Here is a 27983-nt window from a genome sequence, read left to right on the forward strand (position 1 = left end):
ATTTGCTATAATTTATATTCTCAAACATTCTTGAAAACCATAAACCATTAGCAGAAGAAAGCATGTATCTTTTACATGTACAAAAAGGGAGACTAAACAGAGAGTAAAGCAAGCCAAAAACTGAAGCAATTTCAGCTATCTCCCTACCGATGTATCGATGTTCTGAGCCTCTATTAGTGTGGTGTCTTTCACATTTCTAAGGACGTTCTTATCCTAAAGTGATGTTCTTCTCATTCTGGATCACAAAAGTGATGTGAGGATTTCCAATATTTATTTCAGAAAACAACATTCTTACTGCTAAATTTAACAAACAGCAAACTGTGTGTGACCCATGTTATTCATATACTTATATCATCAATCTAAATAAACTTTGTTGAAAAATTTTAAGAACTGAAAAGTGGGGGAAATAAAGTCAACAAGTTATTGATGCATATCAGGAACACAGGTTGACAGGCTTCTTTGGCCACAAAGTGAAGAAAGGCTTCAGACCACCCTAGGGGCGAGATGAGCTGCCAGATGTAGCCCTGGGGTGTGCAGTGGCCGAGGCAGTAGTGCCAGGCCTAGATGAAGCAGAAGGGCCAGCACTGGCCACGGCAGTAGTGCCAGGCCTAGTTGAAGCAGAAGGGCCAGCCCTGGCTTCAGCTCTGGCTCCGGAACTCTCTACCTCCTCTCTGCAAGCCTCCTCATAAAGCAGCGGGAAGGCAGTATGGACCGAATTCATGACCTTGGCCAAAAACTCCAGGATTTTCGTCTTGCTGGTTTCTATGAATGCTTTAGGACCCCACAGGAACTCATAGCGAGGGGGATCGCTGCCAGGCACCTGGCGGTACTCCAGGTACCTTTCCCGCACCAGATCTTCTGTGATGAGCTTCCGGGGCTCTCCAAAGATGAAGTGACTTCTTCCATCATAGATGCCCAGCGTACTCAGGAACTTCCAGATCTTCTCCTCAGGGACGTGGTTATCATTCAGGTAGATGATAGCTAGGAGAGGCATCAGAAGACCATTCTTCGGCATCCCCCATTCACTTCTCAAAGCCTCACTGTCGCTGAGATCTAGGTTGCTCACCAGGGTATAGGACTGACTGTTGGGCCTGACTTCCTTCAGCACCATGCCAAACACCACCTCCATGCGCTCAGAGGCCCTGCTGAGGATCTCAGGGAATTGCTCCTTGTACCTTCTATTGATTATCTTCAGCATTTCGGACCTCCTAATCAGCTCCCTCACCCTATACTTATACAGCATGTACTGCATCAACATGTCTGCCTTCCTGGTCAGAAGATCTGTGTGATAGCTCTCAGCAGCAGCTGAGGCCTGGCCGGAATTTTCACCTTCCTGAACTTGGCCCTCGGCACCTACACCAGATCTTTTGCGAGCTTTGGCACCTACACCAGATCTTTTGCGTATAGCACCTGCAGCAGCACTGGTGGTGCCTTGGGCTCCCTGAGGCCCCTTGCGGGTGCCAGCAGCAGAAGAGCTTGAGGGAGCGCTCTCTGCATCAGGAGGGGAGGAGTAGGTGGTCTCTTCTCCCCCAGATGTGGTGGTCTGATCATGAAGACCCTGGGTCTCAGCCCGGGCCTGGCGACGTTTCTCACGAGCACGGGCCTTACTCTTCTTCCCACGGGGCATCACGGCTGTGGTCAGGGTCCGCAGGCAGGAGTCTGCGTCGATAGACAGGGGATTGGTGCACCTGGAGGAAGGAGAATGAGGTGACATGAGCACCTTACAACAGGGAGATTCCACCTTCGGCTTCATCAAAGGCCGCCTCTGCAGGTGTCCTTGAGGACACTGCCCAAGAAACCCAAAAGGTTCCTGTTTTCCTGCTCACCCTGTCCCCACAGAATCCCACAGAGAAAGAGCAGAGGCCTTACTTTTCCTCTGCGTCCTCTCAGCCCTGCTTTGGATTTACTCAGGTGCCAGCAGTGGGGTTTTCTAAGTTTTACTTCAGTATTATCACGTCAAGTCCTGGCGAAGCCTGGGCACCCTTCCCTCTGCTACTCGGATGCAGACACTTTAGACCTCCCCATGATCCAGAAGCAAGTGAAGGGATGCCTCAGTCTGCTTCCCTGCCAGGAGATAGATAACATGTGCTGAGAGCTCATTAAGGTCTTTTCTATCCTCAGTTCACTGGGATCATCATTCAAGGTCCTTACCTTGGCTCCTTAAAACGTTTGGTATCATTCTCCGTTTGCTGACTGGTGTCTGACTCTTCAGACTAGGTATTCCCCCTCCCATAGACTTTGTATTAAACAGTATAGAAGATGCTCAACCTCACAGTCCTTCCCTGGTATTTCCTGGGCTGAAATCCGAGGGTTGGGATGGATGCACTCAGTCCTCACTCAGGTTCCTCAATTGAGCTCCTGGTAGAGAAGCTCAACTTTCTCCTGAAGTGATGACTGCTCGATAGGAAAAGCCAACTACCCGGTGTCCCAAACGTAGGAAGTGAAGATGACCTTATCTTACCAAACATGATCTCCTGAGAATAAAATCTGTTGCAGGCAGGTTCATGTCCCTGTGGACCCTCACGAGATCCCAATTCAAGGTCTAAAATATATTTTTGCATCTGTTTTCTTCTGTATGTCTTCCTAACAATAAATTTATTTTTTATATATTACAATATTAATTTATAATATTCTACCAGTTTCTGCCACACATCAGTATGAATCCGCCATAGGTGTGTCTTATGTCACCTCCATCGTGCAACTCCCTCCTACGTCACACCCCTTATAAGTTGTCACAGAGCACTGGGTTTGTGCTCTCAGGGTCATGTGACTAATTCCCACTGGCTATCTATTCTACACATGGTAATGTGAATGTTTCCAATGTTACTATTTCAACCTGGCCCTCCCTCTCCTTCCCCCACTGTGTCCACGAGTCTGTTCTCTATGTCTGCATCTCCACTGCTGCCCTGCAAATAAATACGTTCATCAGTACCATCTTTCTGGACTTCACATGTATGCATTAATATACGATATTTGCTTTCCTCTTTATGACTTAATTCACTCTGCATAAAAAAAACTAGGAATAAAACTATCACACGAGCCAACAATCCCACTACTGGGCATATGCCCTGAGGAAACAGTAACGGAAAAAGACACTTGTACTCATGTTCACTGCAGCACTATTTACAATAGCCAGGACATCGAAGCAACCAAGGTCTACAGTTGACTCATGACAGGGTCTAAGATTTCTCCCTCTGCTGACCACTCCATTCAGACCAAGACCCTTACTTCCCCGTTAGCCTGCAGTGGGAACCGACATGTATCCTTGAGGTCTCTCAGCCATGACGACAGGGAGATGTGGTCCGAATGACGTGGTGTGGAACATCCACAGCCCCCAAGGTTCTCTCCATCCACCAGGAAACCTGAAACCCTCCCTTGCCAACCTGAGGCTGCCCCCACTGACCTGGACCCTCACTTCCCTGAGATGTCCCTGGAAGTGTCAGGTCAAAACTCCCGATTCCCCCAGGCCTGAAAACTGGGCTGGTGCTTTATGCGACTCCATTTCTTATGGGAGGAGGCCCCATCCTCACTCTGCGTCACAGCCATTAATATTGTTGGGGACTAGGTCCCTTTGTTGAACTGGCTTTATTCCATTAGAACAAGGCTCTCACCTCCCCGATACCACCTCCAGAGGACACCAGGGGGCACCACAGTTGGCCAGCTCTACCCGGGGCCTCCTAGAGCCCAGTATAGGGGAGCCACTCAGTGTGACCCCCTTGCAGTGTCGAAGTCTGCTAATCAGCCCTCAGGGCCATTATCTAGACCTAGACCTCCTCTGGGGGTAGAATCCAGGCCTACACCCACAGACCAACGCCTTCACCCTGAGATACTCTAGACCGCATTCAGCCGATAGCTCTGAGGAACTCACAAGAGCCATATCACAGGGGTGGGATGTGGATGGGTCACTTTTATTACTGGGAGTGTTGGGAAAGTCCCTTCAACTACATTCAGGTCCTCACCTTGGCTCCGGATGAGTCCTGGACCCTGAATCACCACCGAACGGATGCCACGGCTTCCTGTTGCTCCGCTCACTTTCAAAGCGGAAGTGGACGGGAGCTGCGTAAGTTCCTACGTGAGGTCTCCCAAGGATGACTGCAGGGGCTGCATGCTACGGGAACCCAGTAGCTCAATATTCATCCATCCCTGGGTCCTCCTTGTGCAGCGTATCAGAGCCCAGGATGCCTCCTTCTATGAACCCGAGTCTTCCAGCTCCCAAGCAAAGCCCTCGCCTTCCCAAGTCCCTAGTGGCGGGAGTCCAGCTCTGCTCTGAGCATCTTTGCTTGTCAGGTGGGTCGCCAGTCTGTGAGCCTCCCTCGTTGGGGAAGAGATCCTCTCACTAGCACTGATGGTTCTCACCTTAAGTCCGGTTATGATCAAGACACCCCTATCCGCAGATCTGGGTTCTGATCTGGCTAGAGGAGACTCAGCCCTCCCTGAGATCACACAGGTTGAATGAGGGGACCACTCAGAAGTAGCTCTTTTGGGTCTCTCAGGGCTAAGAATTTATAGAATTGTTTGGCTCCCTCTGAAGGGGTCCCCTCTAACACTCAGCATCGCATGTGAGGTCCTCCTTGGGCTCAGGTCTGTCCCTCTGCAAAACTGCGGCTGATTGTATTAGGCAGATGTCTCACCTCGCTAAGACGTTGTAGACTGAAATAAACCTGACATCTGTGCCCAGATCTTCCTGGGGACCACAGCGTCAGTGATTTTCCAGGGCCTCCTTTTATAGTGTGTGCTACCGTGAGTCTACTTTCAGGTCCTTACATTGACATGTGATGAATCCTGTAATTACACTCTCTGCTTTATGAAGCTTCTTGTCTTACATCAAGGTCCTAGTCTACTGAGAATTCCAAGTTGGAAGTCAGGGTGATCCTCGTGTGATCCTAGTCCATCAGGGCCTCTGAGAATAGACAGTGGGGATGCAACTTGAGTCCTTCCGCATTCCTGTTGCTTAGCATCCTCACTACATCTACCACAGCCTGGGACTGCCCCTTCTAAGGATCTAAGATTCCTCTTCTTAGTCTTTGGGTGACCCCCATATTCAGGGGTGAGGGTCTCCTCAGCCCTCCTTCATGGAGGTTCCCATATCAGTTTCTGTCCCTTGATTAAAGGCTTTCTTGGAAATGCATATTCCTACAAATTGTGAGCAGTTACCCTCAAGCAAATCTTGGAGAAAATGGGTCTCAGTCCCAAAAGTGATGTAAGATGAGGAAAACACAGCAGAAATCAAGGAACTCAGGAGAGATGTTATGATGTCAGAGAGATATAGGTGATATATTCCTGGTCTTCAGCCAGATTTAGAGTGTGTGCTTAATCACTCAGTCATGTCCCACTGTTTGTGACTCCATGGACTGTAGCCTGCCAGGCTCCTCTGTCCATGAAGATTCTCCAGGCAAGAATACTGAAGTGTGTTACATGCCCTCCACCAGGGGTTGTACCCAACCCAGAGATCGAACCCAGATGTCCCGCATTGCAGGCACATTCTTTACCATCTGAGCCACCAGATTTAGGGTAGTTCTAAAATACTTCCTCTCTGCACCTCCCTGTTGGTCCAGTGGTTATGCGCTCCCAATGCAGGGGTACTGGGTTTGATCCCAAGTCAGGTAACCTGATCCCACATGCCACAACTAAAAATCTCACATCCAACAACTAAGCGATCTTGTGCCACAACTAAAATCTCACATTCCACAACTAAAATCTCACATTCCACAACTAAAGAGCCTGCATGTGGCAACAAAGATTCCAAGTGTCACAACTAAGACCCAGAGCAGTCAAAAAACAAAGAGAAAGAACTATTTTCAATTAAAAAAATAAAATGTTTACTTTCTACATAGGAGAGTGCCAGATAATCTTGTAAGCCCTCGATCACTTGAGGGTGTCTGAATTTGCACATGCAGATGATCATATGGTTACTGAGCATTATCTCCTTCTCTCCTTTAGTCATACCTCTTAATTATTTTGGTATTGCCTTGGCTATCTATTCCATCACAGTGTTTTTGTCACAGAGTCCTTCTTTCTGTCACTCAAGACACGTTTTGGAGTGCTAGAAGACAGTGAATTAACTGACTCATGAGCACCTCAGGCCGGGATAAGTGGAAGGGTACGTGCTGTGGATAAATTCAGACCAGCACTCTATTCCCAGCTCTGTCTCTTATCAGTTGTGTGGACTTGGGTCTATCCCGAAACCCTGGGAGCCTCAGGTGAAGTGCCTAGTGGCATGTAGCTAAAGTACCTGGCACAGTGCTTGGACCACACTGAGACTTTACACAATCTCTGTTTTTACTATGATTATTTTCATCCCGGAGGATACCACTGACCCTGATGAATTTTTTAAATCCAGGACATGTCAGAGAATCTGTGGCATTCTTGGACATGGAACACCAAGTCAGTCCAAAATGTTGTTTAGAAAGAATCTTTCATTTCCTCTACTAAATCATATTTTGAGTGTGGGGGTAGTTTTTTATCTGAATGAAATTCAAACAATCTAAATGTGATTCCAAGACTAATTCTGTCTTCCTTCCCGGCTGCTCTTTCATCTAAACAACTCCTAGAGTCTTCCTTAGTGATCCAGGGGTTAAGACTCTGTGCTCCGAATGCAGGAGGCCTGGGTTCCACCGCTGATCAGGGAACTAGATCCCACACGCCACAGCTACAACACAACTAACAGTTCGCATGCCACAACTAAAGATCCTATATGCCACAGCTAAAACATTCCTCGTGCCGCAACTAAAGAACTCTCAGGCTGCAAGGAAGATCGAGGATCCTGCGTGCGAAAGATAAGACCCAGCACAGCCAAATAAATAAGTAACTAAATAAATAAGCCCCTATCTTCATCAATTTCACCATCTCCTAAAATATACTCATCTCACAGACTTTGTGGAATTATCACCCTAGCTATAAACGCTGACTGGAATGCCCTTTCAATAAAATGAGCTCTGACTCCACGACTCACAGCATAGAGTGTCACCCACTGGCTTCTGAGTTCCCAGTTTCACTCTACTATTACTTTTATTTCACAGAATCTCCTTGGACATGATGTGCATGAAACATCTAGGTTGTGCACTGTGTTCACGTGCACTGGGACAGGAGCACAGGGCACATTCCGTCCCCACTCCAGGGGGGATTTCCCTCTGGTCTACTCATGTTGCTGTTTAGTCGCTCAGTCGTGTCTCACCCTTTTCTACCCCATGGACTGAACAGATTGCTCTGTCCATGGGATTCTCCAGGCAAAAATCCTAGATTGGGTAGCCAGTTTCTCCTCCAGGGGATCTTCCTGACCCAGGGATTGAACCCATGTCTCCTGCATTGGCAGGCAGATTCTTTACTACTGAGCCACCTGGGAAGCCTCATAATTCCAAAGCAATTGTTCAGGGTAGTTTTCCATTCCAGGATTAAGTCTCTCAACTTTGAGACCTGCCATCTGAGGGTTTGACCCCTGTTCAGTGTTTCCACAGCCTCATTTGTGGGCTCGCCATGTAGCCTAACTTAAAACTACCTTCCACTGCCAGACTTTTATTGTCCTAAAGTCTCCAAGTGCTTTGCCTCAGTGTATTTACACTAGACTCCTCATGAGGAAGACCTCAACCCCCTCACCTCCTTATACCTCATTTTTTTGGGGCCCCTAGATCTTTGTTCACCAGCTACTTTATATGAATGCTGCTCTTAGACTCTAGAATTCTATAAGAAGGGGTTGAGTTTATTTTTCTTAGCATCCCCAAAACCACCCAGTAGCCTTCCAAAGAGCAGATGCTAAATTGATATTTGAACAATTATAGTGCAAGTGTGCCAGAAATCAGTTTTACTGGGATTTCACTTCCTCCGCATTCTTAAATAAGCTAAGCCAATCCAGGTAAATAAACTTCAATTTTACAAAGAAAGACTAGAACGAATAAAACAAACCAATAAGTGAATACCTCTTACGATGTTTTTTTCTGTATCTTATAATCACACAGAATTCACTGTGGAAAAATTTCCATTTTCACAAAAAAATCCATATTCCAATATCATGTTGTCCTGTTCCGAATGACAAGAAATGATTCAAGGATTTCAATCTGTGCTATGTAATATGAAAATTCTTATTTTTCTACTTGATAATCTGCAGTACATCTGGGAGCTGTGCCATTAGTATACATAGACGCTGAAGCTAAACCATCTTTAATTAAAAGGAATGACATTTAAAAACAGAAAAAAGAAAAATCTCCAATTTGTGCATATTGTATAGGAACACAAATACGATATACTGAATTTCCATGAGCCCCAACTTGGTCCTCCGCTAGTCGGAAGATTGCCTGCTTTCTTGAAATGCAATGTGAAGTATCTGCTCAGACTTCACTAGGGGTGGGAGGAATGACATTTAAAAACAGAAAAAAGAAAAATCTCCAATTTGTGCATATTGTATAGGAACACAAATACGATATACTGAATTTCCATGAGCCCCAACTTGGTCCTCCGCTAGTCGGAAGATTGCCTGCTTTCTTGAAATGCAATGTGAAGTATCTGCTCAGACTTCACTAGGGGTGGGAGGAGCTTTGGACATGCTCTGGAAAGTGCACTGGCCCTGGCACGGGAGGAGCCCTGACTGCAGCTCTGGCCCTGGATTTCTCTTCTTCAGCTCTCAAAGCCTCTTCATACCAGGGTGGGAAGGCAGTGGCTTTGGTATCATTGACATTAGCCCCAAACTCTCACATTCTTTTATATATCTATATCTATCATGGAAACATCCCTTATTAGTTTACAAAATTGTACTCAGTCCTTTTTATAGCTATATAGTACTCCACTCTGTGGATATAACATGTTCCCTCAATTAACATGTGTATGGACATTTATGTATTTTCACATGGTTGTGGATGTCTCTTCAGGGTTCATTTCTGAAAACAATGAATTACCGGCTCAAATGTAAAAGCATATTTAATTTTCTGACATTACCAAATTGTATTTATGCTCTAATATCATTCTTTGACATGTCAGTACATTCTCTAACACTATGTACAAAAGTAAACTGAAAATGGATTAAAGACCTAGATATAAGAGTGGAAACCATAAGACTCTTGGAAGATAATATGAGCAAAACACTAGTTTTTTGGATCTGTCTCGTAAAGCTAGGAAAATAAAAGCAAAAAAAATAAATGGGTTGTAATTAAAGTTAAAAGCTTTTGCACAGCAAAGGAGACCATCAACAAAATGAAAAGGCAACCTACTATATGGGAGAAAATATTTGCCAATGATATAACCAGTAAGGGGTTAATATACGAAATATATAAACACTTTATTTAACAGTTTTAAAGAAACAATCAAGAAACAGATGGGCAGAAGACTTACATACACATTTTTCCAAAGAAGACATACAAATAGCCGAGAGGCACATGAAAAGATGTTCAGCATCGTCAACCATCATATGAATGCAAATTAAAACCACAATGAGGTATTATCTTATACCTATCAGAAGGGCTATCAACCAAAAGGAAGAGAAGTAACAAATGTTGGTGAGCATGTGGACAAGCTCTGTACACTGCTGGTGGGAATGTCAATTGGTGCAGCCATCATGGATAACAGTAAGAAGGTTCCTAAAACCTAAAAATAGAACTAGCAAAAGACCCAGCAATCCCACTCCTGGGTGTATATCTGAAAAAAAAATAACCCACTAATTTGGATGGTCTCCTTCAGGTACTCGATGCTTGTCTGAGTCTAAGGGTTTCCACTGCTCATCTCCCCTTCCCCTCCAGCCTCATCTATTCTCTGCCAGCGACCCCACCCCAGTCCAACCTCCCTGTTTATTAAGAAGGCACCTGTGTCTGGCAGAGCCAGTGTGAGATGAGGAGACAGTCCTTCCCAGCCACCAGAGAACCAAGAGTTTTGGCCGGACCTTTGAGCACACAGTGAGACAATGAGGAGTCAGACAAAAAGCACAGACTATGGCGCTGAAACAGATGAATAAGGAACTTAGTGATGTGGCCGGTGACCCTCCAGCACAATATTCTGCAGGTCCAGTTGGGGATGGTACATTTCATTGGCAAAACACAATTATGAAAAACAACTTCAGCCCATATCGAAGCAGTGTATTCTCTGTGACAATTCATTTCCCTAAAGAATACCCGTTCACACTACCTAAGGTTGCATTTGCAACAGAATTTATCATGCAGACATGAACACTAGTAGCAGCACTTGGGTCTATATTCTAAGATCACTGTGGTCTCTTGCTTTCATGATTTCTAAAGTTCCGCTATCCATTTGTTCCCTGCTATGTGATCGGAACCCAGATGATAGCCTCCCCCATGCCAGAGGTTGCATAAATGCATAAAACAGAAATAAGTACAAAAGAATTTTTCAAGAATGTACTCAGAAGTATGGCATGTGGTGCGACCTTAAAGTCTGAATAACCTGCATTAAAGCTTGAATAAACTTTAAATTACTGCTAAAAATGAAAAAAACCCCACTAATTCAAAAAGATACACACACACACACACAATGGAATATTACTCAGTCAAAAAAAGAATGAACTTTTGCCATTTTCAAGAACATGGATGATTGTAAGGTATTATGCTGACTGAAATATGTGAGATAGAGGAAGACAAACGCTGTATAGCACCATTTATATGGAGAATTAAAAAATAAAACAGAGTTGGGAGATGAAGCAGAGAAGGCAATGGCACCCCACTCCAGTACTCTTGCCTGGAATATCCCATGGATGGAGGAGCCTGGTAGGCTGCAGTCCATGGGGTTGCGAAGAGTCGGACACGACTGAGTGACTTCCCTTCACTTTTCACGTTCATGCATTGGAGAAGGAAATGGCAACCCACTCCAGTGTTCCTGCCTGGAGAACTCAGCGAGGGCGGAGCCTGGTGGGCTGCCCTCTATGGGGTCGCACAGAGTCGGACACGACTGAACGGACTTAGCAGCAGTAGCAGCAGGGAGATGAAGCAGACTCACACATATAGAGAACAAGCTAGTAGTGTTTACCAGTGGAGAGCAGCAATGGCGAGGGTATGGGCAGGGATAGAAGATTAAGAGGTGCAAACTAATATGTATCAAATAGATAAGCTACAAGGATATCTTGCAAAACAAAGGGAATATAGCCAATATTTTGTAATAACTATAAATGGAACATAACCTTGTAAAACTGTGAATCACTTAGTTGTGTACCTGAAACATAAAATATTGTACATCAACTATGAAAACGAAGTGAAAGTGTTAGTTGCTCAGTCTTGTTCAACTCTTTTTGACCCTATGGACTGTAGCCCGCCAGACTCCTCTATGGATGGAATTCTCCAAGTAAGAATTACCCACTGGAGTGGGTAACCATTCCATTCTCCAGGGGATCTTCCTGACCAAGTGATCAAACCCAGGTCTCCTACACTGCAGGCAGATTCTTTGCCCTCTGAGCCACTAGGGAAGCCCACATCAACTATACCTCATTTTAAATATATATATTCTCTCAGGAACTTTCACATAGACAATACAGTATTATTAACTATGTGCTTCCCTGGTGGCTCAGTGGTAAAGAATCTGCCTGTTGATGCAGGAGATACGTGTTCAATTCCTGGGTCAGGAAGATCCCCTGCAGGAGGACACGGCAACCAAATCCAGTATCCTCGCATGGAAAATTTCAAAGACAGAGGAGGCTGGCAAGCTACAATCCATGGGGTTGCAACAAGTAGGAAACCACTTGGTAACTTAACAACAACAATTATTAAGTACAGTCACCATGCTGTACATTATATCCCTAGGACTTCTTTATTTTGTAAGTGAAAATTGTGAATGTTTATGTCATTTGGTCACTTACACCCATTTCATCCATCCTCCAACCCCCTCTTGTGGCAACCACCAATCTGCAACATGATGGACCTAGAGATTATCATACTGACTGAAGTGATTCAGACAGAGGAGAAATATTATATGACATATCTTATATGTATAATTTAAAAAGAAATGATAGAAATGAACTTAATTACAAAATAGAAAGACTTACAGTCTCAGAGAACAAATTTATGGTTGCCGCTGGGGAAGGATGTGGGACAGGGATAGTTAGGGGATTTGGGATGGACATGTACACACCGCTATATTTGAAATGGATAAGCAACATGGATGTACTGTATCACACGGGGAACTCTGCTTAGTGTTATGTGGCAGTATTGATGGGAGTTTGGGGGAGAGTGGATACGTGTATATGTATGGCTGAGTCCCTTCACTGTTCACGTGAAACTGTCACAACATTGTTAATTTGCTATACCCCAACACAAAATAAAATAGTTAAAATTAAAAAAAAAAAAAACCTCTGCCTCCAGTGCAAGGGGTGTGAGTTCAAACCCTGCTTGGGGAATTAAGATCCCATGTGCCACATAGCAAACCAATCAACAAAATATCATCACAGAAAAAAGTGATGGGGATCAATGAAAGAAATAATTGATAAGCTAGATTTCATTCCCTTTAAACTTCTGCCCTATAAAAATACACCATCAAGAGGACAAGAAGATGAGCCATAGTCTGGGAGAAAATATTTGCAAAAGACATATCTGATGAAGGCTCTAATCTAAAATATACAAAGAACTCTTAATATTAATAAGAAGAAAACTAACAATCTAATAAAAAATGGAAAAAAGATATGAATATATACCTCACACCAAGGAAGATACACAGATGGCAAACAAACACATGAAAAGATGCTCTACATCATATACCATTAGGGAAGTGCAAATTAAAAAAAACCAAGCAGATACCACGACATGCCTTTCAGAATGGCCAGCATCCAAAGGAATGACAACACCAAATGCTGGTGAGGATGTGAATCAACAAGAACTCTCATTCCTCGGTGGTGGTGATGCAAAATGGTAGAGCCACTGTGGAAGACAGTTTGCAAGTTTCTCAGTAAACTATACATACTCAACACTGCTGGTAGGAATGTAAATTGGTACAGCCAATTTACAGGGAAAACAGTATAGCAGTTCCTCAAAAAATCAAAAACAGTGAAATAGAAGATGGCAGAGGAATAGGACGGGGAGACCACTCTCTCCCCCACAAATTTATCGGAAGAACATCTGATTGCTGAGCAAACCTCACAAAACAACTTCTGAACGCTGGCAGAGGACATCAGGCATCCAGAAAATCAGCCCATTATCTTCAAAAGGCGATAGGACAAAATATAAAAGATAAAAAGAGAGACAAAAGAGTTAGGGACGGAGACTCGTCCCGGGGAGGGAGTCGTAAAAGAGGAGAAGTTTCCAAACACCAGGAAACCCTCTCACCGGCGGGTTTGGGGGAAGATTTCAAATCTCGGAGGGCAACATAACCGGGAGGAAAAATAAATAAAACCCACAGATTACGTGCCTAAAGGCAACTTCCAGCAAAGAACCCTAGACGCTCGCATCCGCCACCAGCAAGTGGGGGCTGAACGGAGAGGAGCGAGCGGCACTGCTTAGGGTAAGGACTGGGCCCGAACGCCCTGAGAGCAATCTGAGGGAGCTAAGGTGAGATAGCAACCTAAACTGTGGGACAGCCAGAGAGAGAACTATCCCGCGAAAAGCCCAAATCTAAGGCACTGCCGGCCTGCTCACAGAACAAAGGACTGAGCAATACCAGAGGAGAGCTAGCCGGCTGCGGACCGCCCCATCCCCCCCCCCCTACCAGACGCAGCGGGCAGGCGGGGACCAGCCAGAGCTGGAAAGGGGCAAACTCGACCCCAGAGAGGGCACCCGCTACCAAACTGCAAACAGGCTTCCAGTTTCTAAGCAAAGACTGCCTGAGATCCCGGAGGGTCGACAGCCACCGGGAGGGTCACAGCCAGAGACCAGCTCCCCAGAACTGACACAAAGCACACCGGAGCCGGGTGCGCCCAGAAACCGAGGCAGGGACCAGGGAGGTGATAAGTCGCACCACCCCAACAGGGGAGAGTGCGCTCGCCAAACTCCTGGCTGCCCGAGCTGCTCCGACTGGATCGGCACAAGCCGCGGGCCCAACCGAGTCTGCGCCTTTGTGGAGTACCCGGGAACCCGAACCTGAGTGGCTTAGACCTGGGAAGTGCACGCATCTCAGGGCCCACTCCCCGGCAGAGTAACCTGAAGCCTGAGCAGGGTAGACGGGGAAAGCACACACGCCGTGAGCGGGGGCAAACCCAGTGCGGCCAAGACACTGCGAGCTCTCCACACACACGCCAGTGATACTGGTTTGCAGTGATCCTACCCACAGCACGACTGAACAAGCGAACCTAAAGAGACCACCTCCGCCCCTTTGTGTCAGGGCGGAAATTAGACACTGAAGAGACCTGCAAACAAAAGCCAAATAAACAGAGGGAACCGCTTTGGAAGTGACAGGCCAACAGATTAAAATCCCTGTAGTTAACACCCGACTACATTGAAAGGGGTCTATAGATCTTGAAAAGTATAAGCAGGAACAAGGATCTATCTGAAACTGAACTGACCCCACACTGCTCACAACAGCTCCAGAGAAATTCCTGGATATGTTTTTACTATTATCATTTTTTTTAACTTTAATTTTCATTTTTATAACCCACTATTACCTTGCAAAAAAAATACCCTATTTTTAAAGCAAACTGCATACATATATCTTATACTTTTTGTGATTTTGGTGTTTTTTTTTATATTGTATTTTTTTAAGAGTCTAACCTCTACTCTAGATTTTTAATCTTTGTTTTACATATTTGATATCAATTTTGTACATTTAAGAACCCAATCTTTAGTACCCATTTTTACTCAGGAGTGTGATTACTGGCTTGATTACTCTCTCCCCCTACTGACGCTCTTTCTTCTCTCCCAGGGAACTTCTATCTCCCACCCTTCTCCTTCTCTTCTCAACCCAATTCTGTGAATCTCTGAGGGTATTCTGGGCACCGGAGGACACTTTGGGAACAGAATACTGCTCAGATCTCTCTCTCCCCTCTTGATTCCTCCCTTTTTACTCATGCTCACCTCTATTACCTTCCTCCCCCCTCTCTAAGTATCTCCGTGAACCTCTCTGAGGGTTCCAGACTGTGGAGAGCACAGAGGGAAGTGATTACTGGCTAGACTGCTCTCTCCACGTTTGAGTCCCGCTCTTCTCCTCCTGGTCAACTCAACCCCCCCCCCCTCTTCAGCTCTCCATGTAACTCGGTGAGCCTCTCTGGGTATCCCTCACTGTGGAGAATCTTTTCACCTTTAACCTAAAAGTTTTATTATCAGTGCTGTATGGATGGAGAAGTCTTGAGGCTACTGCAAGAATAAGACTGAAAACCAGAGGAAACATTAATTAATAAGAGATCATCCAAAAGCCTCCATACATACACTGAAACCAAGCTCCACCCAAGAGCCAATAAGTTCCAGAGCAAGACATACCACGCAAATTCTCCAGCAACGCAGGAACATAGCCCTGAGCATCAATATACAGGCTGCCCAGAGGCACACCAATTCCATACACATCTCAAAACTCAATACTGGACACTCCATTGCACTCTAGAGAGAAGAAATCCAGCTCCACCCACCAGAACACCGACACAAGCTCCCCCAACCAGGAAACCTTGACAAGCCACCCGTCCAACCCCACCCACAGTGAGGAACCTCCACAATAAAGAGGAACTTCAAACTACCAGAATACAGAAAGGCCACGCCAAACACAGCAATCTAAACAAGATGAAAAGGCAGAGAAATACTCAGCAAGTAAAGGAAAATGATAAATGTCCTCCAAACCAAACAAAAGAGGAGGAGATAGGGAATCTATCTGAAAAAGAATTTAGAATAATGATAATAAAAATGATCCAAAATCTTGAAACCAAAGTGGAGTTACAGATAAATAGCCTGGAGACAAGGATTGAGAAGATGCAAGAAATGTTTATCAAGGACCTAGAAGAAATAAAAAGGAGTCAATATATAATGAATAATGAAGTAAATGAGATAAAAGACACTCTGGAGGGAACCAACAGTAGAATAACGGAGGCAGAAGATAGGATGCTTTCATAAAATTTATCTTTACACTATACGATAGGCTATTAAGTTGGCAATAGCATTATGCCTCAGAATAATATAGATATCTTAAATAAAAACACCTCTTTGCTAAAAGAAAAAAGATGCTAACCATTATCTGAGCCTTCAGTGAGTCCATCATTTTGCTGAGGAGGGTGTGAACATTGCAAATGTTATCAAAATGTGACACAGACATGAAGTAAGCAAACGGTGTTGGAAACATGGAGCCGGAAGACTTGCGGGAAGCAAGGTTGGCTGACACAAACTTTTAATTTGTTAAAGAAAAAGAACAAAGAAAAGAAAGCAGTACCTGTGAAATACAAGAAAGCAAAGTGCAACAGAGTAAAGTGTGCCTGTAACTGTTAAGGGCAGTTTCCCATCCCAGGCTTTGTCTTTACGGGGCCCACCATGTGAGAACCTGGCCCCTGGTCAGGATTACCACAGCCTCATCCAGCCCACCACGCACTCAACTTATAATTACTTCCCACTAAAGGACTTGTATTTTCCCAAGGCCCACCACTACCTTGCATCAGGGAATTCACATTTGACTGCTGTCATGTCACCATTTTTTAATATGATAGCTGCTTCTCAACTCCATAATTTTATGGTCAGTGGCTAGATCTTTTTGTCAGCTCTCCAAGTACTAGCATGGAGTCTTCTATGAGTAGAAGCTCAATTAATGTTTAGGGAATAAATGAGCCTGTGAGCGTGAGGATGAATTTCTTAGAACTTAAGTCTACATTTTTGAATTAACGAAGCATACACTGTCACTTATAATTCTGTAAAACACAGACTACAAAAGATGAGGAAACCAGATACCGACTATCTTACTTTCCCTCTATTCCTTGATCCCACAGATTTCACTGCTTAATTTTTTCATATTTTCAAGGAAATAACATGTTGTAATGCCATGTTACCTTGCACCAGCTTACTAAATAAGATGGAAGCTTCCCCATTTGTTTTACACAACAGAAAAACTCTTATCCTTAAGACCAATAAACAACAGCAAGTGTGACTGATGTCATTTGTACACTTAATGATGAGCTTTCATTAAGGAGCAACCTTTGTAAAGCAGCAAGAATATAAAAACACAGATTTATCTCTAAATTCCTCATACAGAACACAAAGCCCAAGGGATTATACACTGTGCACCCTCAGGGATCCCCAGTTTTAGAACATTGAATACTATCTTCAGCCACAAAGTACAGAATTTGCCTCAGCTTCATTAAGTATGGGAAGGATTGCTGGAGGAACACTGGGACACCCACCGGCTTGGGCCCTCTCTTCCTCACCTTTCAAAGCTGTGATACCCAGGATCTCCCATAGCTGACAGAAGGGGTGGGGCTGGGGGGGAAGAAGCCTGGTGGGGTGCTCTACAGTCCTCATTCAGAGTCCCCATCTTTGTATCTATCAGAGCCTGACACTCCTCCCTTTACTGAACTGTGTCCACAAGCCTCCAAAATTTCACCTCTTAGAGTTCGGCAGGGGAGCAGTTGGGGAAGTGAGTGCATGGGTGCCGCTTTGTGTCGCCATCTTTACTGCCCCATGCCTCGTTAGCACTCGGCGCTCTCCCAGTGACTGGAGTTAGGGCCTAGGTTTTCTTCATGTACAGAATCAAGTAATGGCTTATCATACAGAATGTCTTAGATCAAGATACACCTAAGAAATCAGCCTTAGAGAGTTGCAGGAACCGTCCCCTGCCGAGCACAGAGACGAGACTTTCGGCGTTATCTTTGTTACAGGACGGGGGAATGGTCCCTTGAGTCCACATTCAGGTCCTCACCTTGCCTTCAGATCAGTCCTGGGCATCCACTCTTAGCCACACGAATGCACTGAACATCAGTCCGAGCTCTTCGCCACCAGCACGGAAGTTTGGGGGAGACACTTCCGGCTATGGCTGCCCTGTGCACGATCTCTGAGGGATGATGGCAGGGGCGGGGCTCTGCGGGGACCCCATCTTTCAGTGTTCAGCGGTCCCTGGGTCATCCCTTAGGGTCCTCACCATGCCGTCTGCCAGAGCCTGGGACCCTTCGCCCTACGGACTTGACTCCTCCAGCCCCTAAACCAAGCCCTCACCTCTCCGAGTCCCTAGTGGGGAGTCAGGGGGCTTCTCTGAGCACCTCTCCTTGACAGGAGGAGCGCCACTCTGTGAGCCTTCCTCTTTGGTGCGAGAGACCCTCTCATTAGCACTGATGGTCCTCATCTTCCCGGTGGTGATGGCCAAGACGCCACCCTCCTAAGAACCGGGGTTCCATCCTCATAGAAAAAGCCCTTCCCTCGCTGAGAACAGACAGAAATGAAGAGGCTTCTCATCCCCATAACTCTGCCTGGAGCCCCTGGGGTTAGGAATAGGGGCAGGCGTCTGTAAAGCCTCCTCATTTGTGGGTCTAGTGATACTTCTTTCTCCACTCAGGGACCTCACCATGGTCCTGGCCAGTCCTGGGTCCTGACCTTCCAACCTGAGATTCTCCCTCTACTGAACTGAGGCCATTCTTAGCCTGAGACTTTGACCTCACAGAGAACTACAAGGCTTATGAGAGGGAATGTCCTGTCTGGGCGTTCTAGGCCTGAGAGCAAGTTTGGGCAGGTCTCGGAATGACCTGTATTTTAGTGTGGTTGTCTCTCCAGTCTTCCCTTACGGGGCCCAAATTTTGTCTATCTCTTGGATTAAAACATTCCTGGGGAACACCACATCTCGGCAAACTCTTGAGCAGTGTCCCTAATGCAAACCTTACAGTTTCATGTCCCAGACTTGACCTGAGATGGGGAAAATAACACAGAAGGCAGGGGGCAGAATGGGGTGTGCTCCCAGAGAGAAATGCTGATCCAGCCTTTTCAAAAGCCAGAGTCAGTCTCTTTTCATGTCTTGTTTTAACTGATTCACAGGCACACTTTTAAAACACTGTGCTGCATGAAATCATGCTTCACAAATACTGTGTTTTGTTACAAACTGAAAGTTTATGGTAACCATGCATTGAGCATGCCTATGGCACCATTTTCCAACATCATGTATTCACTTGGGGTCCCTGTTGCACATAGTGTTAATTCTTTACATATTTTAAACTCTTTCCTTATTTTATTTCTTATGGTGCTCTGATCAGTTGTCTTTGTTACTATTGTAACTGTCCTACACGTGTAAATTAAGCTATCTGCATTTTTTAGACACCTTCCAGGAAGTGTACAATAGGATTAACAATGTTTATAAGCACTGGGAATCCCCCAAATTCCTAATGATTTACTTTATGGCAATTTTCACTTTATTGCAGTGATCTAGAACCCAACTCACTATATCTGAGATATGAGTACAATTCTAAAGGAAAAAAGCCATCCAGGATGGTTTTGTGCTATTCTGATTGAGCGCTATCTGACACTGCACAGAGAGATGATCTTATTGTCCCTATCATCTGTTTCTCTTCCTTATTCCTGTCACTTACTGAGGTAGCCTTCAAGGCTTTGTGCCTCAAGAAGTGTATTGGAATATATCCAGAGTCCTTACTTTTATCCCAAGATACATTTGAGTGTTAAGGAACACAAGCTCTGCTTTACGACAAGAGGAGTCTAACAGCATAGGATCTAGAGGAATTCAGAGAGGAATCTAACTCCAGGCCTATCAGTCACTAGTGTTCCCCAGCAAGGGCTCACTGCCTGATGCACATGGAAGCCAATACTATGGAATGGGCTTTGAGAGAAAAACTTTAATCCCAGGTGGAGTAGCAAGAAGACAGGAAGTAGGGCTCTCAAATCTGTCTCCTCAATCCAGAGTTTGAGGTAAAATTAAAGGGTTTAGAGGAACTGCAATCTTGGAAGCTAATTGGCTAGTCTTGAATTAGTTCAGGTAAACTATCCATGCTGCTAGAAGCCAGATTTTCCTTGCTGAAGGACTTCATGCAGTTTTCCCATGGCAACATTCCTACTCTTTTGAGTTCCACAGACTGAGCATTCTTGGTTCTGGGGTCATCCTGGAAACATAGGCTCCTTTTTTGCACATGCATGATGCTGCCTCTAAAAATAACTCAAGGGTTGATTAATCAACAACCTGTTGTAAGAAGGGAAAACCAGTTTAAACTGCTCAGTGTTTTATGTTTCAATCCCCCCATTTCTCTTTGTACATTCTTCAAGCTTGTGGGAAATCATCCTCAATTTGGTTAATGATTCTCAAATTCTGTAGAAAATGATAATCCCAGGTCCCAGATTTTTGTACCAACAGGACTGGAGTGTTATATAAGCAGTGACAAGGTTGGATTAATTGGTATTTAAGAAGGGTGATTATCAGAGGCTTTGCTTCCTTCACATGTCTCTTCACAGGCTATTGCTTTAAATTTGGAGTTTTGGTGCCTGGATGGAATTTATTACTATTGGGTCAGCTGTCTTGGCTCTTCCTGGCCACTCATCAGCCCAAACTGAGCTCTGCAGTTGACTGACCAATTTCTTCCACTCTAGTGCTCAAAATAGTTTACATTTTGGCCAGCAAAAAGAGCCTCGACCAACTGTCTTTAACCAATGCTTGCTGCCTCTTCCCAGCCTTCATGGAGTGCAGTCGATATCAACCAGCACTCTTACAGGAACTTGAGGTCTCTGGATGAGGCCGAAATGTTGGCTTCCCCTGGAAAACCCTTGCATTCATGGGAGCTGTAGGGAAGTCTTCAGGGCTTGTCTATCTGTGGCTCAGAGCGCTTTGTTCCTTTTAGGAAGAAAATGGGCAAACTAGAGGCATCGCCCCTTAATTTAGGACCCAATTTCATTTCCTAATTTGGTTTCCAGAAAGACTTGGCTGTATGAATTCCCTGGAGAAGCCACTGAGAAGAATGGAAAGCCTCAAGGTGACCAGCTTGGATCTGAGGGATCCAAGAACCCTGAAAAGTTTTCCATTATATGTGGTTTTCAAACTGTAGCTTGAGAGGCACACGTGCTACCCAGCTTCCAAGGAATCTGTCCCACCAGTTCCAAGACTGGATCCCATTTGGTCAGGAGCTCCTAATATTTCTGGCCCGCCGTGTGCTGAGGACAAGTTTGTCTACTGAAGAGGGTCCTACGGAAGTTCAGACTCTGTCTCACTCTCCACAGAGAACAACTTACCTAGTGAGTAGGAGGCTGAGAGAGTGATTGCATCACATTGAAAAAAGTGAAAGAGGAAGCTGTCTTAGACTCAGGCAGAGCTGAATTTCAGAGAGCAATTCAGGAGCACACACGTTTAAACACCGATTTCTTCACTTCCTTTCTGAGCATGCTGGGGTTTAATCTTTCTGGTAGATGACCAAAATATTTTATCCCACCAGCAGAGATCACCGACAAGCAAATCTAGATGTCTGGGAAATTTCCAGGGGAAATACATTCACCCCAAGGCCTCTATGTAGCCCATGGCCTTTACGACCACAACCAATGGCTATTTTTCCTGGTAAAATTTCATTTTTAACATCACAGATGCACAAATATATAAAAGTAGTTCAGTACTACCTCCCTGCTATTCTCCCGGATACAGAATAGGACTAGACTTTTTAGTGAGGAAACACCAGAAAGTGTCCAATTGTATGAAATTCCTTAGGCGGATTAGGGTGCATTCTTCTATTGGAGGGGGGAGATTTTTCCTGCTTTACACTCCCTCATTTTACATTAATGCTCGCACCACAACAAGGTAATCAGAGCTGGTTTCATTAAGAATACACTCGTGTGGAACTCCAAGTATCATAAGAGACTACTACAAACAACTATATGCAAATAAAGTGGACAATCTAGAAGAAATGCACAGAATCTTAGAGAGGTACAACCTTTCAAGACTGAACGAGGAAGAAATAGCGAACGTGAATAGATGGATCACAAGTACTGAAACTGAAAGAGTGATTTAAAATTTTCCAATAAAATGTCCAGGACCAGATGGCTTCTCAGGTAATTCTATCAAACACTTAGAGATTCTATCAACCTCTTCCAAAAAATTACAGAGGAAAGAACACTCCCAAGCTCATTCTATGAGGCCACCATCACCCTGACAGCAAAACCAGATAGAGAAGCACACAAAAGAAAAAGAAAGAAAATGACAGGCCAACATCACTGAAGAACACAGATGCAAAAATCCTGACCAAAATAGACAGTCTCTTCAGTAAGTGGTGCCTTGAAAACTGGACAGTTACTTGTAGAATAATGAATTTAGAACATTCTCTAACACCATACACAAAAATAAACTCAAAATGGATCAAAGACCGAAATGTAAAGCCAGGCGCTATAAAATTCTCAGAGGAAAACCTTGGCAGAACACTGTTTGACATAAGTTGCAGAAGTATTTTTTCCTTTTAGTAAAATGGTTTTTGATCCACCTCCTGGAGTAATGAAAATAAAACCAAAAATAAACAGGTGACATTTAATTAAAGTCAAAAGCAAAAGAAACCATAAACAAAAAGACAACTCACAGAATGAGAGGAAATATTTGCAAACAAAGCAAACAACAGGGGAATAATCTCCAAAATATATAAATAGCTCATGCATCTCTGTGTCAAATAAACAGTCCCATCAAAAAATAGGCAGAGTGTATAAACAAACATTCCTTCAAAGAAGACATACAGGTGACCAAAAAGCATATGAAAAGATGCTCAACATCACTAATTATCAGAGAAATGCAAATGAAAACTACAATGAGGTATCACCTCACACCAGCCAGAACGGTCATTATCCCCAAATCTACAAACAATAAATGATGGAGTGTGGAAAAAAGGGAACACTCTTGCACTCTCGGTGGGAATGCAAATTGACACAGCCACTATGGAGAACATTATGGAAGTAACTTGAAAAACTAAAAATAGAGATACCATATGATTTACCAATCCCACTCCTGGTACATATCCAGAGAAAACCATGATTCATAAATATACATGCGCTCCAGTCTTCACTGCAGCACTAATTTACACTAGCCAAGATCTGGAAGTAACCTAAAGGTCCATCAACAGAGAAATGAATAAAGCAGATGTCTTACATATATACAATGGAATATTATTCAGGCATAAAAAATAATTAATTAATGACATGTGCAGCAACATGGACGGACCTAGGGAATATCATACTAAGTAAAGCAAGACAGAGAAAGACAAATAGCATATGCTACCACTCGTAAGTGGAATCTAATGTTTTAAAAAATGACACAAATGAACTTGCTTCCCTGGTGGCTCAGCTAGTAAAGAATCTGCCTGCAATGTGGGAGACCTGGCTTTGATCCCTGGGTTTGGAAGATCCCCTGGAGAAGGGAATGGCTACCCACTCCAGTATCCTGGCCTGGAGAATTCCATGGACTGTATAGTCCATGGGGTCGCAAAGAGTCGGATAAGACAGCGACTTTCATTTCACTTCACAAATAAAATTATTTACAAAATAGAAACTGACTTATGGATATCGAAAACAAGCTTATGACTACCACTGGAGAAATGTTGGGGGAGGGATACTTTATGAGCCTGAAATAAACATACACGACCATCGTATCTGACTCTTCATGACTCCAAGGACAGTAGTCCACCAGGACCCTCCATCCATGGAATTTTCCAGGTCAGAATACTGGAGTGAGTTGCTATTTCCTGCTCTAGGGGATCTTTGTGACCCAGGGACTGAACCCGCTTCTCTTGTGTCTCCTGCACTGGCAGGGGGATTCTTTACCACTGCGCCACTTGGGAAGCCCACATCTACAACTAATACATATAATAGCAGTAATCAAAAAGCGCCTACTGCATAACACAGGGAACTCTACTCAATACTCTGTAATAATCTGTATGAGAAAAGAATCTGAAAATGAGTGAATATGTGTATGTATAACTGAATCACTTTGTTATACACCTGAAACTAACACAACATTTTAAATTAATTATACTCCACTAAAATGAAATAGAAAAATAATATTACCATCATATCCAGCAATCCGACTCCTGGGCACATATCCTGAGAAAATCATAATTCGAAAAAGGAACAATCACCTCAAAGTAAATTGCAGCAATATTTACAATGCCCAAGACATGGAAGCAACCTAAATGTCCATCAACAGAGGAGTAGATAAACATGGTAACATTCACATCAGAGGATGTAACATAGAATGTGCTTGAGGTAGAATCTTTCCCAGTTGGAAACAACTCAAAGTTCTTAAAATTTTTGTCACTGACCAGTATCTTCCCTCCCAGCTACCCTTTCATCTAAATAATGAATATTTCCATGTATTTAACTACCAAGAAAAAATGTAGAACTTGCCTAGAATTTGCCCAGTTACACACACGAAAAAATAATCGAGTACCTCCTTAAGGAGAGGTCTCTTGCTCCCTCAACCCAGGGTAAATGTCACCAGTCCAGGAGACTGTAGATTCTCTGAGGCCCTCCATCTGAGGATCTGGCCGTGCTCACCACTCCCACTGTCTCTCTAGCCCACCAGGCAACTTCACTTGAAATGACCTGTCACTGAAGGCTCTGCGATTTCCTAAGGCTCCAAACATAGACAGTGTATTAAAAAGCAGAGACATCACTTTGCCGACAAAGGTCCCTATAGTCAAAGCTACGGTTTTTCCAGTAGTCAGGTATGGATGTGAGAGTTGGACCATAAAGATGGCAGAGCGCTGAAGAATTGATGTTTTCAAACTGTGATGCTGGAGAAGATTCTTGAGAGTCCCTTGGACAGCAAGGAGATCAAGCCAGTCCATCCTCAAGGAATCAACCCTGAATATTCATTGGAAGGACTGATGCTGAAGCTGAAGCTCCAATACTTTGGACACCTGATGCGAAGAGCCAACTCATTGGAAAAGACCCCAGTGCTAGGAAAGAAAGATTGGAGGCAGGAGAGGAGTGGGCAGCAGAGGACAAGATGGTTGCAAGGCACCACTGACTCAATGGCCTTGAGTTTGACAAAACTCTAGGAGACAGTGAAGGGCAGGCAGGCCTGGTGAGCTGCAGTCCATGGGGTCACAAAGAGTGGGACATGACTTAATGACTGAACAACAACAAGGCTCCAAACTGCCTCACCGCAGGCCATTTACACTTGCTTTCAACTCCAACTGCCTGCCCTCTTTACCCCTGCTTTTTACTTCTTCTTTCAGCAGTCCCCAACCTTTTTGACACCATGGACTGGTTTTATGGAAGACATTTTTTTTCATCAGACTTGGAGTGGGAGATGGATTTGGGGTAACTGAAGCACATTACATTTATTGTGAACTTTATTTCAAATCTAAATGCCACTGCTGATCTCACAGGAGGTCCTGGTCCAAGGCCTGAAGCTTGGGGAACGCTGCTTTTGGTCATAGACAGTATCTCACCAAATTTTTATGTAATAGTACCTCCTAGGTTCTAAAATTCAATGGGCAGGGGCTAGATCTTGTTTTGGTGGTTGCTGTTGTTCCAATTTTTTTTTTTATCAAAAAGCAACTACAGTACTAGAAAGCATCCCAAAAAGCTCATTCTCAGAACTTCCCTGGTGATCCAGTGGATAAGACTCCCTGCTCCCAATGCAGGGGGCATGAGTTCGATCCTGGTTGGGGAAGGTCCCTCATGCTGCACATACCCCGCTCCCCAAAAATCAGCTCCTTCTCAACTAATAATTGGGAAATAAATAAGAGAATAGAGACAGGACTTAGACTTTTCCTCTGCATCCCCTCAGACCTGATTTGGATTTAGTGAGGTGACAGCGGCTCCTGGCAGTGGGGTCCTCTCAGCTCATCTTTAGTATTACCACGTCAAGACGTGGCGGAGCCTGGGCACCCTTCCCTCTGCTACTCTAATGCAGACACTTTAGACCTCCACATGATCGAGAAGCAAGTGAAGAGATGTCTCAGTCCACCTCCCTCCCAGGGGATACCCAGTGCTGAGAGCTCAGTAGGGTTTTTTCCATCCTGAGTAAACTGGGATCATCATTCAAGGTCCTTACCCTGGCTCCTTAAAACTTTGGGCACCATTCTCCATTTGCTGACTGGTGGCTGCACCTTCAGACTAGACATTTCCCGTCCCCTAGACTTGATATAAAGCAGTGAAGTACATGCTCAGCCTGACAGTCTTTCCCTGTGATTTCCTGGGCTGAAATCCAAGGGTTGGGATAAATGCACTGAGTACTCACTCAGGTTCCTCAATTGGGCTCCTGGTAGAGAAGCTCCACTTTCTCCTGAATTGATGCCTGTGCGATAGTAAAAGCCACTCACCCTGTGTCTCAACAAGAGGAAGTAAGATGACCTTATCTTACCAAACACAGTCTTCTAAGAACAGGTGCTCTTACAGGCAGGTTGATGTCCCAGTGGTCCCACACAAGATCCCAATTCAAGGTCTATAATATTTTTTTGCTTCTCGTTTCTTCTTTATGTCTTTTAAAAATTAAATTTATTTACTACTAATTGGAGGATAATCGCTTTACAGTAGTGTGTTTGTTTCAGCCACACATCAATATGAATCAACCATAGGTATAGCTTATATCCCCTCCCTCTTGAAACTCCCTCCCACTTCCCACACCATCCCACACCTCTAAGCTATCACAGAGCACTGGGTTTGAGCTCTCTGTGTCCTATGAATAATTCCCACTGGTTATCTATTTTACATATGGTAATGTGCATGTTTTCAATGTTATTCTCTCAGTCTGTCCCTCCCTCTTTCCGCCAGTGTTGACGAGTCTGTTCTCTATGTCCGCAACGCCACTGCTGCCCTGCAAATAGGTTCATCATTACCCTCTTTCTGAAATCCATGTATATGCGTTAATATACAATATTGGCTTTGCTCTTTCTGACTTACTTCACTCTACATAAAAAATTAGGAATAAAATTACCACATGAGGCAACAATCCCACTATTGCGCATATTCCCTGAGGAAACAGTCACTTAAAAAACACTTGTACTCCAATGTTCATTGCAGCACTCTTTACACTAGCCAGGACATAGAAGCAACCAAGGTCTACATTTGACTTATGACAGGGTCAAAGATTTCTCCCTCTGCTGACCATGCCCCTCAGACCAGGGCGGAGTGGTCTAAGGGGAGTTGCTTTCCCTTTAGCCCGCAGTGGGAACCGCCATGTATCCTTGAGGTCTCAAAGGGATGATTACAGGGAGGATGTGTTCCGAATGATGTGATGTGGAACATCCCCACAGCCCCGAGATTCTCACTATCCCGCCAGGGAACCTGAAACTCTCCCTTCCCAACCTGACGCTCCCCCTTTTGACCTGGTCTCTCATTTCCCTGAGATGCTCTGGCAAGAGTCATGTCAAAACGCGACTCCGATTGCCACTCCGTTTCTGATGGGAGGAGCCCCCATCCTCACTCAGCCTCACAACCATGAATCGTGTTGCGGACTAGGTCCCTTTGTTGAACTTGGTTTATTCCTTTAGAGCAAGGCTCTCACCTCCCTGATACCACCTCCAGTAAACGACGGGTCACTACAGTCGGCCAGCTCCACCCGGGGCCTCCTAGAGCTGAGTGCAGGGGGACCGCTCAGTGTGGTCCCCATGTGGTGTCGAAGTAGGCTCATCAGCCCTCAGGGCCCTCATCTAGGACCTCGAGCTCCTCCAGGTGTAGAATCCGGGCCTATTCCCACAGACTAATGCCTTCACCTGAGCCACGCTAGACCGCATTCAGCTGATACCTCTCAGGGACTCGAAAGAGCCAGATCCCAGTGGTGCGATGCGGCTGGGTAACTTTTTTAATGGTGGCTTGACAAAGTCCCGGAGAAGGCAATGGCACCCCACTCCAGTACTCTTGCCTGGAAAATCCCATGGACGGAGGAGCCTGGTAGGCTACAGTCCATGGGGTCGCTAAGAGTCGGACACGACTGAGCGACTTCACTTTCACTTTTCCCTTTCATGCACTGGAGAAGGAAATGGCAACCCACTCCAGTATTCTTGCCTGGAGAATCCCAGGGACGGCGGAGCCTGATGGGCTGCCGTCTATGGGGTCGCACAGAGTCGGACACGACTGAAGCGACTTAGCAAGTCCCTTCAGTTACATTCAGGTCCTCACCTTGGTTCCGGATAAGTCCTGGACACTGAATCTCTGCCGAAGAGACACCACGACTCCTGCTCAAGCTCCTCGCCTTTGAAGTGAAAATGGAGGGGAGCG

The 27983-nt window shown here is 44.8% G+C and overlaps 1 protein-coding gene across 2 annotated transcripts; it reads right to left on the bottom strand.

The window, feature by feature from the left end:
* Positions 1-27966, bottom strand: LOC145535433 (melanoma-associated antigen B2-like). Of its 2 annotated transcripts, none has more exons than XM_081563870.1 (2): positions 27885-27966; positions 1-1688 (listed from the first exon to the last, which is right to left on the bottom strand). In XM_081563870.1, exon 2 carries the CDS (start codon positions 1625-1627, stop codon positions 494-496), a length of 1134 nt encoding a protein of 377 aa, XP_081419996.1. In that variant the 5' UTR covers positions 1628-1688; positions 27885-27966; the 3' UTR covers positions 1-493. The 2 variants fall into 2 exon arrangements, with proteins under 2 accessions (XP_081419996.1, XP_081419998.1); XM_081563872.1 differs by lacking the exon at positions 27885-27966 and adding an exon at positions 3960-4036.
* Positions 27967-27983: the final 17 nt, after the last annotated feature.

This window comes from Giraffa tippelskirchi, chromosome X, assembly GCF_054371585.1.
Source record: "Giraffa tippelskirchi isolate mGirTip1 chromosome X, T2T-mGirTip1v1.2.pri, whole genome shotgun sequence".
In the NCBI taxonomy this organism is placed as follows: Eukaryota; Metazoa; Chordata; class Mammalia; order Artiodactyla; family Giraffidae; genus Giraffa; species Giraffa tippelskirchi.